Source organism: Oncorhynchus mykiss, chromosome 13, assembly GCF_013265735.2.
Source record: "Oncorhynchus mykiss isolate Arlee chromosome 13, USDA_OmykA_1.1, whole genome shotgun sequence".
NCBI lineage: Eukaryota > Metazoa > Chordata > Actinopteri > Salmoniformes > Salmonidae > Oncorhynchus > Oncorhynchus mykiss.
The window spans coordinates 4,019,033-4,033,201 of NC_048577.1; the positions used below are offsets into that span (position 1 = coordinate 4,019,033).

At 48.0% G+C, this 14,169-nt stretch overlaps 2 protein-coding genes across 6 annotated transcripts in view; one reads left to right on the plus strand and one right to left on the minus strand.

The window, feature by feature from the left end:
* Nucleotides 1-185: 185 nt before the first annotated feature.
* LOC110514885 (relaxin-3) lies at nucleotides 186-1,494 on the minus strand. Of its 2 annotated transcripts, none has more exons than XM_021594034.2 (2): nucleotides 1,128-1,494; nucleotides 186-960 (listed from the first exon to the last, which is right to left on the minus strand). In XM_021594034.2, the coding sequence occupies exons 1-2, from the start codon at nucleotides 1,312-1,314 to the stop codon at nucleotides 665-667; spliced, it is 483 nt and encodes a 160-aa protein (XP_021449709.1). In that variant the 5' UTR covers nucleotides 1,315-1,494; the 3' UTR covers nucleotides 186-664. The 2 variants fall into 2 exon arrangements, with proteins under 2 accessions (XP_021449709.1, XP_021449710.1); XM_021594035.2 differs by having other exon boundaries at nucleotides 1,137-1,492.
* Nucleotides 1,495-5,639: 4,145 nt separating this feature from the next.
* LOC110514884 (MHC class II regulatory factor RFX1) overlaps nucleotides 5,640-14,169 on the plus strand; it is a 29,805-nt gene continuing 21,275 nt past the window's right edge. For all 4 annotated transcript variants that reach the window (XM_036939875.1, XM_036939878.1, XM_036939877.1 and 1 more), the window contains exons 1-3: nucleotides 5,640-5,798; nucleotides 7,062-7,401; nucleotides 12,519-12,622. In XM_036939875.1, coding sequence (XP_036795770.1) covers nucleotides 7,095-7,401; nucleotides 12,519-12,622 — 411 coding nt within the window. In that variant the 5' untranslated portion in view covers nucleotides 5,640-5,798; nucleotides 7,062-7,094. The remainder of the gene's footprint in view (nucleotides 5,799-7,061; nucleotides 7,402-12,518; nucleotides 12,623-14,169) is intronic.

Sequence of the window (14,169 nt, forward strand, 5' to 3'; positions counted from 1 at the left end):
AATCGGCTGTGTACTGCTAGGGAAAAAAACAAAAGTGCACCCAGGGGGGGCAGGACCGAGTTTGGGAAATCCTGATCTAGTCTATTGTTGTTGAGAAATAAAGTATTTGTGGTAAAATATTTTCAGATACTGTAATACATCAAGTAAGAGTCATTCAGAAATGTCAATGAAGAGTAACACATTACCACTTTCAAAACACAACTTTATTGGACTGTCATATCAGTAACTAAACACACAAAAACTGCTCATAATACTGACATAGGTTGGAGAATACATGACCCTAAATGATCAACACAATGATCCAGGAGAAGGAGAAGAAGCAGGAGGAATGGAAGGATAGAAAAGTGGAGGGATGGAGGGATGGAGGGAAGGAGGGATGGGGGGGGCTAGAGGGAAGGAGGGCTAGAGGGATGGAGGGCTAGAGGGAAGGAGGGAGGGATGCTCAACAGAGGGATGAAAAGGAGAGGTGTTGGTAGTGCTCAACAGAGGGATGAAAAGGAGAGGTGTTGGTAGTGCTCAACAGAGGGATGAAAATGAGAGGTGTTGGTAGTGCTCAACAGAGGGATGAAAAGGAGAGGTGTTGGTAGTGCTCAACAGAGGGATGAAAATGAGAGGTGTTGGTAGTGCTCAACAGAGGGATGAAAAGGAGAGGTGTTGGTAGTGCTCAACAGAGGGAGCTGATCTCGCTCTTGCTGCAGCCCCACTTGCAGCAGGCGTTGGAGAGGCCCACCACGACATCCCGCCCCTTCCTGTCCGCACTGCGCAGCGCCTCTAGCACTTCCTCTGAGATGGGCGAGCGGGCCAAACGACTGAACACAGCAGCGGCAGAGCCCCCCTCCCTGACCTCGCCTGCCCAGCCCTGAGCCTCCAATCCTGGACGCTGCTTGCTGGCGAGGCCGGGGATGGCGTTGGAGCTCCATGGGCTGTAGGCCTCAGTCTCCTCGTCAATGGAGATGTCACCTGGAAGGACGAGGAAAATAAAATGATTTGAATGCTTAATAGAAAATAAATGGCTACACACACGCACACACACACACAGGCACACAGGCACATATAGACAATCAATCCCACACATTCACAACCACAGCCACAGGTACACATACACATCGTCTCTCACAGACACACACCCATCTCACCGGCGTCGCCCACTCCTCTCCTCCAACGCGATCCTCCGCAGGTGAAGATGACGGCCCGTATAAACTCTCTCCCGCACAGCTTCACACCGTAGATAGAGTTAGCGTGGCCCTCTGCAGCCTGCACCATACCCACCAGCGCCACCAACAGGCCAAACGTCAACACTGCAGCCTTCCACATGATCAGGAGCGACAGATGGAGAGAGAGAGGAAAGAGGAGTCCAAGAGAAAGAGCCTTGAAAGTGACAGCCCGGCTGCAGGTGTGGATCAGTGGTCTGGTGAAGGTTGGGTGAGTCTCTGTGTGTCTCTGTCGGTGTCTCCTTCGCTCTCACCCGGTGGTGCTGTGTGGTTCTCTTGGCGGACCCAGAACCCCTTATATAGAGAGAGTCCAGCCCAGCACCGCTGACTGAAGCTTTATGCGTCCTACGGAACCCTCGTTTTCTACGTAGTGTACAACTTCTGAACACAGCCAATTGGATTTCCTATGGGCTCTGGTCTAAAGTAGTGCACTATATAGGGAATAGGGCTCCACTTGGCGAGACCCATGACAATGACCAAGTCTCCCCCCTCTCTCTCTCTCATCCCCTTGGCCTCAGAGTACAGCCAGATAAGAAATGACTAAGACCTGAGACCTTTAGGAGAACAATGGTCCCAATAAGAGAGGTTGCGATTAAAATGGTGTCCCTGGTTAAAAGGTCATATCAGAGGTGTAGTCTTTAATCTAATCGTCAGCGACCTTTCAGTGTTTCCTGGCTGCTTCCACTGTCACAACTTGGGGAACCTGCTATCTATCATGTCTGGCTAGGGATAGGATCGCTATTGCTTCCGGTTTTAAATGAACAAGGAGTTAGACCTACACACACATGCACTAATACTGACACATAAACAGATACTCAGGAGCACAGGCTCAACTCAACTCCCCATGTCTATCCTGTGTAGAGTATTAGTTGTGAGTCCCGTGACATGGATGTATAAGAAGACCGTAGTTATGTTTCCATGAACTTTCCTGGTGAATTTGTGTCAACATTTTAAAGTTTGAAAGTGGACAGGACAATTGCCTGCAAAAACCTATGTCGAATAAAAACGATGTGGTTTTAAATGTTTCCATAATCCTATTAGACAAACTGCGCGACAGCCTGTATACCCTGCCTATCTATATGTTATGTCTATTAGACAAACTGTGCCTGTATACCCTGCCTATCTATATGTTATGTCTATTAGACAAACTGTGCCTGTATACCCTGCCTATCTATATGTTATGTCTATTAGACAAACTGCGTGACAGCCTGTATACCCTGCCTATCTATATGTTATGTCTCAGGGAGCCCACAAAAGCCAGCAGGGATAGAATGCAAGAATTTGCCATATTCTAATAATTCCCATGTGCCTACGTATCGCCTACGTATCGCCTACGTATTGCCTACGTATCGCCTACTTATCGCCTACTTATCGCCTACTTATCGCCACCATGGTCCGTGGTGTAACTTGCACTCAAGCAGGCCTAGATGATCTGAAACTATTTAATGGTGACATTTATCATTGTAATGTTGAAGCAATCCAGGTATTCTTTAAAGTCAATTAAAATAATCCTTGTTCTGTAAAAAAAAAACGTTCTTATTGTTGAATAAATTAATTTTTCAAGCGGTAGGCCGAGGCATTATAATGACATGTGGAGTAGAGCTTTAAACTTAATAACATCACGTGCACCACTTACCTTCCAAATGTATTCGGAAATCATCATTTATTCTGAAAAACACTGTTTCTATCATCGTTTGTCGCGATAAAAAAAAAGTTTAAAATCAAATACACCTCTGTCAAACGGATACAAGTGTGTTCGATCTTTATAAAATGTCTCCTACTGTACATCTGCCATTTTCCATTACACACGTCACAACGTTTGCTCCTGTCTAGTAAACTTGGGTCAATACAAAACCTGCCATTTTCCATTACACAGGTCACAACGTTTGCTCCTGTCTAGTAAACTTGGGTCAATAGAAAACCTGCCATTTTCCATTACACACGTCACAACGTTTGCTCCTGTCTAGTAAACTTGGGTCAATAGAAAACCTGCCATTTTCCATTACACACGTCACAACGTTTGCTCCTGTCTAGTAAACTTGGGTCAATACAAAACCTGCCATTTGTCACAACAACATTTTCTTTGGCCATATATTCCACGTCACTCAAGAAATGTGTTTGAGTGTGTGGGCTTGTAGGTCTATTAGGGTAAGGCTTAGGGGTTAGGGTTACGGTTAGGGTTTAGGGTTAGGGTAAGGCTTAGGGGTTAGGGTTACGGTTAGGGGTTAGGGGTTAGGGTTAGGGTAAGGCTTAGGGGTTAGGGTTACGGTTAGGGGTTAGGGTTAGGGGTTAGGGTTACGGTTAGGGGTTAGGGTTCGGGGTTAGGGGTTAGGGGTTAGGGTTAGGGTAAGGCTTAGGGGTTAGGGTTACGGTTAGGGGTTAGGGTTAGGGGTTAGGGTTTAGGGGAAAATAGATTTGGAATGGTAATCAATTTTAGGTCCCCACAAGGATAGTACATCACATGTTGTGTGTGTGTGTGTGTGTGTGTGTAAGGGAGAAAAGATGAAGAGATCTGTCATCAATTATTGTTATCAACAAGCATTATTGACCTAATGCAACCGCAAGGCTCTCCAGAGGGTAGTGATGTCAGCACAACGCATCACCGGGGGCAAACTACCTGCCCTCCATGACACCTACACCACCCGATGTCACAGGAAGGCCAAAAAGATCATCAAGGACAACAACCACCCGATCCAATGCCTGTTCACCCCGCTATCATCCAGAAGGCGAGGTCAGTACAGGTGCATCAAAGCAGGGACAGAGAGACTGAAAAACAGCTTCTATCTCAAGGCCATCAGACTGTTAAACACCCATCATTAGCACATTAGAGGCTGCTGCCTGTAGGCATAGACTAGAAATCACTGGCCACTTTAAGGAATGGAACATTAGTCACTTTAATAATGTTGACATATCTGGCATTACTCATCTCATATGTATATACTGTATTCTATACTATTCTACGGTATCTCATTCACTTAATAATGTCTACATATCTAGTTTTAATCATCTCATATGTATATACTGTATTCTATACTATTTTACTGTATCTTAGTTTCTCTCTGACATCACTCGTCCATATGTATATAGTCTTAATTCATTCCTACTTACATGTGTGTGTATTTGGGTATATGTTGTGTAATTTGATAGATATTACTTGTTAGATTTTACTGTACTGTCGGAGCTAGAAGCACAAGAATTTCGCTACAAACGCAATAACATCTGCTAATCACATGTATGTGACCAATATTATTTGATTTGATTTACTGCAGGGGTTCTCCATTTTTTGGGGCCAGGGATCCCTTTTGGAATAGCAAATTCTTCAGGGACCCCTCTTTAGCCGGGGTAGGCTGTCATTGTAAATAAGAATTTGTTCTTATTAACTGACTTGCCTAGTTAAATAAAGGTTAAATAAAATAAAAATAAACAAATAATTAAAACACAACTCGAGTGTGATTAAAATAGCCTACAAGGAGTTGTACTCTGATGTTTGCTTCCTGCAGTAGGCTACATGGCTGGGCCAATCAAGGAGTTGTACTCTGATGTTTGCTTCCTGCAGTAGGCTACATGGCTGGGCCAATCAAGGAGTTGTACTCTGATGTTTGCTTCCTGCAGTAGGCTACATGGCTGGGCCAATCAAGGAGTTGTACTCTGATGTTTGCTTCCTGCAGTAGGCTACATGGCTGGACCAATCAAGTCTTGGGCCCTAGGGAAAAAACATTTAAAAGGTCTCCTGTTGGCATGGGATAATGTTCTGCTATTCTACACATTTTACCACGAGGCAGAAAAAACTTTTCATTTTTAAAGCATAAATTACAGTGCATTTTATTTATTATTTTTATATATTTTTTAAATATATTTTGAGATCTTTCTGAGATCTTTCCTAACCCTAACCCTGCAGTACCTCCGCAGATCCCTTAATGCATATGATAAATTGCTAAATTGTAAATGTAGAGCAATAATCATTTGATTGGAATAATTTGACTGACAGCGATCCAACCACTATGAGATCCAGGATCATGGCTAGAAAGGAACCATCTTTTGTCAAATTAACGTTCAAAGTAGTTTTTTTGTTGTTGCATTCTAGCTAACCCTAATCCCTTTCCTAACCTTAACCTGATTATCCTAACCTGCTACGTTAATTATCCGAACCTGCTGTGTAAATTCTCATAACCTGCTACGAAAAGTCAAATCTGACGTTAATTTGACAAAAGCTGGATCCATTCTAGCCATTACCCCGAGGAAATGGGAGAACCAGGGTGTTTTCCTATTACTTTTAGTGGGTAGTGAAAGTGATTGATAGACAGAGATTGACAGCCAATCGGTTGATAGAAAAATGATTGACATAAACATGCTCCAATGACATGACGACAAATGAGTGACATCGCCCCAAAATTGTCCAATCAAAGTTAAGAAGAGGGCGGGATAAAGACGGGTGGGTAGCAACAGTTGCCCGGGTGAGGACGAGGCGCCATAGTCACGGTAGTCGTGGCGACAAGAACCAAGCAACGAGAATCAACAACAACAACCAGAATCATTAAGAAACAAACTTTAACACCAAAGCCAGGAATATTCCAGTGGGAATTTGAGGTGAATAAGCAACACCTTTTATTAAACCGTCGTCTGATGTTTATGTCTGAATAATTTTGTTCAGTTGTTTAACGTTGTATTGCTTTAATCTAGCGTTAAAAGGCACTAGCGTGGCAGAGATGGAATAGCACTGGTCCCAGCTAGTTGCTCACCGCTTTCCAAACGCAGACGGTTGTTATGACGATGTCAAATCTGTTATAGGAATACAAAATGGCGGGTGTTGTAATATGAGAATCTTGTACTTTTAGTTGTTCGAAATGTTTTGTTCGCAAAGCTTTTAACATAAAAAATAATTGTTAAACTTAGTGAACGAGGCATACTTGTCACATGTTCACGGATACTTTTGATTAGAAAATCACTTTAGATTTTCGAACTTTTTTTCAAATCTAATTGCAAAACAGACATATGTGCCAGTGTGTGTAAACTGAAGCATAGAAACGAATGTGTCATGACGTTGACTGTTATTTTATAGTTGTGAAAAAGTTTTCTCTAGTAAAAGTGATCGTCATGCCCGTACTGTGCAATGTGTGCCAGATCTCATGCTCTGCCGTCCTCGCGGTGGCTGTCACGCAGGGAGGGGAAGGTGGGTTGAGCCTATGGGTGGGATTGACATTACCTGAAGCCAATGGAGAAGCAATATTTAGACGCATACACCAATGGCAACTGGAGAAAATATTAAATGATATGCTTGTAGAGAAGGAGCAAGGTGCGTTTCCTGTGTGCTGTCGCTATCAGAACGTGTGTGTGTACGTGTGTTACACAGTTCAGGAATCCTCACGTGGTATATTCTACCAGTGGAAACTTCTCATTATCAAATGTATGGCATAGTTAAAGGGTCTATATGTAATAATGTCATGGGATATAACTATGATATAACTATGCTTTAGATCAGGGGTTCCCAAACTCAGTCCTGGGCCCTAGAACGACACAACTGATTCAAGTACCCAACTCATCATCAAGCTTTGATCATTTGAATCTGCTGTTTAGTGCTATGGACAAAAAAAACTTGCACTTGGGGAGGTTTTTGCATCCAACAGGAAGAACCTTAGTGTGCCTCAGCCTCAGACAAAATACTCACTTCCACCCTGGTTTCTGTCCACCTTTGTCAGTGTGCTTTCACAAGAGGTGGCCTGAAGTGTGTTGAAAAAGGTTTGAAAGTGGTTTGAATTCTACACATTGTGTGTGTGTGTGTGTGTGCGTGTGTGTGCGTGTGTGTGTGTGTGTGTGTGTCATAACCAACTCCTTCCCTTGTCCTTCCCCCAGAGTGGTGGTCTTGGTCCAGCCGTGGCGGTAGTCATGGCGACCCCAGGCTACACAGAAGAGCTCCAGCCGGCCCCCCAGCCCAACGCTGTCACCATAGCAACGCAATCAGCCACACCCTCCCGCTCCACGCCAACCCAGTTCAACCAGTCAGTGTCCATCGTCTCCACAGCCGGACAGGACAAACTTCCTGCTCAAGCCACGCCCACCAAGACCCAGAAGACAGTGGTTCTTGCCACTCCTTCTCAGACTCCGTTTGTTACCGCGGAGATCCAGAGTTCTGCCGTTCAGCAGAGTAACGGACAGAGTTCCACACCGCAGTACATCGTAGTGACCGTTACAGGTGAGGCATTCTCACTCTCTCAGGTGAGAGTAGCTGACATGATGAAACAGGTCTATTCCACCACAGCCACACCTTCCTCTCCTGATGACTGTTACCATGGTTATCTACCAGACCTGTAGGACAGGCTCTCTGAGGTCCAGGTTGGTTAATGGTTGGTCTGTTCTATGAGGTCCAGGTTGGTTAATGGTTGGTCTGTTCTATGAGGTCCAGGTTGGTTAATGGTTGGTCTGCTCTCTGAGGTCCAGGTTGGTTAATGGTTGGTCTGTTCTCTGAGGTGCAGGTTGGTTAATGGTTGGTCTGTTCTCTGAGGTCCAGGTTGGTTAATGGTCTGTTCTCTGAGGTCCAGGTTGGTTAATGGTCTGCTCTCTGAGGTCCAGGTTGGTTAATGGTCTGTTCGCTACCCAACAGTCTTTGGGGCAGATATACACAGGACGTTTGTATACGATTAAAAAATAATAATAATCCAACGCCAGCTGTGCCACCAGAGACTCTGGGTTCGGCCCAGGCTCTGTCGTAACCGGCCGCGACCGGGAGGTCTGTGGGGCGATGCACTGTTTGCCTAGCGTCGTCCGGGTTAGGGAGGGTTCGGCCCAGGCTCTGTCGTAACTGGCCGCGACCGGGAGGTCCGTGGGGCGACGCACAGTTGGCCTAGCGTCGTCCGGGTTTAGGGAGGGTTCGGCCCAGGCTCTGTCGTAACCGGCCGCGACCGGAAGGTCTGGCCTAGTGTCGTCCGGGTTAGGGAGGGTTCGGCCCAGGCTCTGTTGTAACCGGCCGCGACCGGGAGGTCTGGCCTAGCGTCGTCCGGGTTAGGGAGGGTTCGGCCCAGGCTCTGTCGTAACCGGCCGCGACCGGGAGGTCCGTGGGGCGACGCACAGTTGACCTAGCGTCTGTTTGGCCGGTAGGGAAATCCATCTCATCGCGCACCAGCGACTCCATTGGCGGGCCGGGCGCTAGCCAAGGTTGCCAGGTGCACGGTGTTTCCTCCGACACATTGGTGCGGCTGGCTTCCGGGTTGGAGGCGCGCTGTGTTAAGAAGCAGTGCGGCTTGGTTGGGTTGTGTATCGGAGGATGCATGACTTTCAACCTTCGTCTCTCCTGAGCCCGTACAGGAGTTGTAGCGATGAGACAAGATAGTAGCTACTAAACAATTGGATACTACGAAATTGGGGAGAAAAAGGGGTCAAATTCACACAAAAATAAATAATAATAATTTAAAAACACAATTCCAGCACATGTGGATATACACTGCATTTAAAATCCTTGAGGACAGCTCTATAACATTCAAACAATGTATTTCCATTGTAGGCCCACTGTAAAGCTGCCAGACTAGTTGACCAGCCATACTGTGTGTTGTGTGTAGTTTATTTGCATGGTGTCTATTAGTAGATTAGCAGCAGCAGCTAACCTGCCAGCCTGGCAGGGTGTTAGTATCAGGTAACACTAGTGAGGCCTGGCCTGCTCCACTCACACCACAGACACACACACTGGAGCTAGAGACAGATCTGTCTGTCTCTCTGTCTCTGTCTCTGTCTGACTCGCTCTCTCTGTCTGTCTGTCTCTGTCAGACTCTCTCTGTCTGTCTCAATTTAATTCAAGGGGCTTTATTGTCATGGGAAACATATGTTAGCATTGCTAAAGCAAGTGAAGTAGATAATAAACAATAACATTGAATGGATCATCATACTATATGAACAGTAATAAATCACAATAGTCAACATCTATCTCCGCCCCTCCCTCTCTTCCCTCCACCCTCCCTCTCTCCCCTCCACCCTCCCTCTTCCCTCCGCCCCTCCCTCTCTTCCCTCCACCCTCCCTCTCTCCCCTCCACCCTCCCTCTTCCCTCCACCCTCCCTCTCTTCCCTCCACCCTCCCTCTCTTCCCTCCACCCTCCCTCTCTTCCCTCCACCCCTCCCTCTCTTCCCTCCACCCCTCCCTCTCTCCCCTCCACCCTCCCTCTCTCCCCTCCCTCTCTTCTCTCCACCCCTCCCTCTCTTCCCTCCACCCTCCTTGTCTTCCCTCCACCCCTCCCTCTCTCCCCTCCACCCCTCCCTCTCTCCCCTCCACCCTCCTTCTCTTCCCTCCACCCCTCCCTCTCTTCCCTCCACCCCTCCCTCTCTTCCCTCCACCCCTCCCTCTCTTCCCTCCACCCCTCCCTCTCTTCCCTCCAACCCTCCCTCTCTTCCCTCCACCCCTCCCTCTCTCCCCTCCACCCCTCCCTCTCTCCCCTCCACCCCTCCCTCTCTCTCCTCACCTGATACCTGTGTTTATATGATGGGGGGATTGTTCCCTCCATCTAGGGAGATTAGCTGTCCAAGGCCTCCCTCTGCCTGCCTCATATATAAGGCTGGAGAGATGGCCAGCCCTCTGTCCTCTCCATCTCTCTCTCGTCTGTCCTAAGAGCTATGTTCTACAGTAACTGCTGTTATAGTGTGGAGACAGAGTATGTTCTACAGTAACTGCTGTTATAGTGTGGAGACAGAGTATGTTCTACAGTAACTGCTGTTATAGTGTGGAGACAGAGTATGTTCTACAGTAACTGCTGTTATAGTGTGGAGACAGAGTATGTTCTACAGTAACTGCTGTTATAGTGTGGAGACAGAGTATGTTCTACAGTAACTGCTGTTATAGTGTGGAGACAGAGTATGTTCTACAGTAACTGCTGTTATAGTGTGGAGACAGAGTATGTTCTACAGTAACTGCTGTTATAGTGTGGAGACAGAGTATGTTCTACAGTAACTGCTGTTATAGTGTGGAGACAGAGTATGTTCTACAGTAACTGCTGTTATAGTGTGGAGACAGAGTATGTTCTACAGTAACTGCTGTTATAGTGTGGAGACAGAGTATGTTCTACAGTAACTGCTGTTATAGTGTGGAGACAGAGTATGTTCTACAGTAACTGCTGTTATAGTGTGGAGACAGAGTATGTTCTACAGTAACTGCTGTTATAGTGTAGAGACAGAGTATGTTCTACAGTAACTGCTGTTATAGTGTGGAGACAGAGTATGTTCTACAGTAACTGCTGTTATAGTGTGGAGACAGAGTATGTTCTACAGTAACTGCTGTTATAGTGTGGAGACAGAGTATGGTGAGTACTGATTTATTATGTGGATGTTGTTAATGATTTGATATTTGATGAAGTTGTAAACATAATCTCATGTTGTTTATCTTCCTCCCATCCGTCCTCTCTTCCTCCCGCTACTCTCTTTCTCTCTCTTCCTCTGTCCTCTCTTCCTCCTGCTACTCTCTTTCTCTCTCTTCCTCTGTCCTCTCTTCCTGCTACTCTCTTTCTCTCTCTTCCTCTGTCCTCTCTTCCTCCTGCTACTCTCTTTCTCTCTCTTCCTCTGTCCTCTCTTCCTGCTACTCTCTTTCTCTCTCTTCCTCTGTCCTCTCTTCCTGCTACTCTCTTTCTCTATCTTCCTCTGTCCTCTCTTCCTGCTACTCTCTTTCTCTCTCTTCCTCTGTCCTCTCTTCCTGCTACTCTCTTTCTCTCTCTTCCTCTGTCCTCTCTTCCTGCTACTCTCTTTCTCTCTCTTCCTCTGTCCTCTCTTCCTCCTGCTACTCTCTTTCTCTCTCTTCCTCTGTCCTCTCTTCCTCCTGCTACTCTCTTTCTCTCTCTTCCTCTGTCCTCTCTTCTTCCTGCTACTCTCTTTCTCTCTCTTCCTCTGTCCTCTCTTCCTGCTACTCTCTTTCTCTCTCTTCCTCTGTCCTCTCTTCCTGCTACTCTCTTTCTCTATCTTCCTCTGTCCTCTCTTCCTGCTACTCTCTTTCTCTCTCTTCCTCTGTCCTCTCTTCCTGCTACTCTCTTTCTCTCTCTTCCTCTGTCCTCTCTTCCTGCTACTCTCTTTCTCTCTCTTCCTCTGTCCTCTCTTCCTCCTGCTACTCTCTTTCTCTCTCTTCCTCTGTCCTCTCTTCCTCCTGCTACTCTCTTTCTCTCTCTTCCTCTGTCCTCTCTTCTTCCTGCTACTCTCTTTCTCTCTCTTCCTCTGTCCTCTCTTCCTGCTACTCTCTTTCTCTCTCTTCCTCTGTCCTCTCTTCCTCCTGCTACTCTCTTTCTCTCTCTTCCTCCGTCCTCTCTTCCTGCTACTCTCTTTCTCTCTCTTCCTCTGTCCTCTCTTCCTCCTGCTACTCTCTTTCTCTCTCTTCCTCTGTCCTCTCTTCTTTCTGCTACTCTCTTTCTCTCTCTTCCTCCGTCCTCTCTTCTTTCTGCTACTCTCTTTCTCTCTCTTCCTCCGTCCTCTCTTCTTTCTGCTACTCTCTTTCTCTCCCTCCGTCCTCTCTTCCTCCTGCTACTCTCTTTCTCTCTCTTCCTCCGTCCTCTCTTCCTCCTGCTACTATCTTTCTCTCTCTTCTTCCGTCCTCTCTTCCTGCTACTCTATCTTTCTCTCTTCCTCCGTCCTCTCTTCCTGCTACTATCTTTCTCTCTCTTCCTCCGTCCTCTCTTCCTGCTACTCTCTTTCTCTCTCTTCCTCCGTCCTCTCTTCCTGCTACTCTCTTTCTCTCTCTTCCTCTGTCCTCTCTTCCTGCTACTCTCTTTCTCTCTCTTCCTCCGTCCTCTCTTCCTGCTGCTACTCTCTTTCTCTCTCTTCCTCTGTCCTCTCTTCCTGCTGCTACTCTCTTTCTCTGTCCTCTCTTCCTGCTACTCTCTTTCTCTCTCTATTTTCATTTACTGTGTTCCACCGATCCTCCCTCTCTCTCTCTCGCTCATCTCGTCTCTCTCTCTCGCTGTGTCTCTGTTTCTCTCTTTTCTTTCTCCATCTGTCTGTCTGTCTCTCTCCTCCCTCCCTCTCTCCATCTCTCCTCCCTCCCTCTCTCCATCTCTTCCTCTCTCCTCCCTCCCTCTATCCATCTCTTCCTCTCTCCATCTCTTCCTCTCTCCTCCCTCCCTCTCTCCATCTCTCCTCCCTCCCTCTCTCCATCTCTTCCTCTCTCCATCTCTTCCTCTCTCCTCCCTCCCTCTCTCCATCTCTCCTCCCTCCCTCTATCCATCTCTTCCTCTCTCCTCCCTCCCTCTATCCATCTCTTCCTCTCTCCATCTCTTCCTCTCTCCTCCCTCCCTCTCTCCATCTCTCCTCCCTCCCTCTATCCATCTCTTCCTCTCTCCTTCTCTCTCTCCATAGATGGCTCTCTCCATTCTAGTGACAGTGTATCAGACTCCAATCCTCCAGTAGTAGTGGTTCAGACAGGGGTCTCCACCCAGGTAGTACAGCAGACCACCCAACAGGTACGCTACACATACACCTGCACGTACACACACCAGACGCACACCAGACGCACACCAGACGCACACCAGACGCACACCAGACGCACACCAGACGCACACCAGACGCACACCAGACGCACACCTGACGCACACCAGACACACACCTGACACACACCAGACGCACACCAGACGCACACCAGACACACACCAGACACACACCAGACACACACCAGACACACACCAGACGCACACCTGACACACACCAGACACACACCTGACGCACACCAGACGCACACCTGACGCACACCTGACACACACCTGACGCACACCTGACACACACCTGACACACACCAGACACACACCAGACACACACCTGACGCACACCTGACGCACACCTGACGCACACCAGACACACACCAGACACACACCAGACACACACCTGACGCAGATGGAGAGAGAGAGAGAGAGAGAGAGAGAGAGAGAGAGAAACAGAGAGATGGAGAGAGAGAGAGAGAGAAATGGAGAGAGAGAGAGAGAGAAACAGAGAGATGGAGAGAGAGATAAACAGAGATGGAGAGAGAGAGAGAGAAACAGAGAGATGGATAGAAACAGAGATATGATAGAGCGAGAGAGAGAAGAGGCACCAGTGGAAGACAGACAGCGAGAGGGATATCCCTCATTCCCATCTCCAAAAGCAGCCCTTCCCTCTTCTCTTCCTTCTCTCCTTCCCTCCTCTCTTCCCTCTCCTTCCCTCTCTCCTTCCCTTCTCTCTTCCTTCTCTCCTTCCCTCCTCTCTTCCCTCTCCTTCCCTCTCTCCTTCCCTGTCTTGTTCCACCTCATGATGCTCTACGCGTCAGCGGCAACACTCAGAGTAGGAGAGGGAGAGAGGAGAGGGAAGGGAGGGAGGAGGGGATACAGGAGGGGAGGAAGGGGAGGGAAGGAGAATGTGAGGGAGGAGGGGATACAGGAGGGGAGGAAGGAGAAGGGAGGGAGGAGGGGATACAAGAGGGGAGGAAGGGAGGAGAGGGAAGGGAAGGGAGGGAGGGAGGGAGGAGGGGATACAGGAGGGGAGGAAGGGGAGAGAGTGAGGGAGGTAGATAGTTGGGGTGGAGAGGAGTGATAGGGCGAAGGTTTCTGAAAGAGAAGAAGGGAGGAGAGGGAAGGGAGGGAGGAGGGGATACAGGAGGGGAGGAAGGGGAGAGAGTGATGGAGGGAGATAGTTGGGGTGGAGAGGAGTGATAGGGCGAAGGTTTCTGAAAGAGAAGGAGGGAGGGAGGGAGGAGAAGGGGAGGAAGGGGAGAGAGTGATGGAGGGAGGGAGGAGAGGGAAGGGAGGGAGGGAAGGGAGGGAGGAGAGGGAAGGGAGGGAAGGGAGGGAGGAGGGGATACAGGAGGGGAGGAAGGGGAGAGAGTGATGGAGGGAGATTGTTGGGGTGGAGAGGAGTGATAGGGCGAAGGTTTCTGAAAGAGAAGGAGTGAGGGAGGGAGGAGGAGGAGGAGGAGGAGGGGAGGGAGAAGGGGACAGAGTGATGGAGGGAGATTGTTGGGGTGGAGAGGAGTGATAGGGCG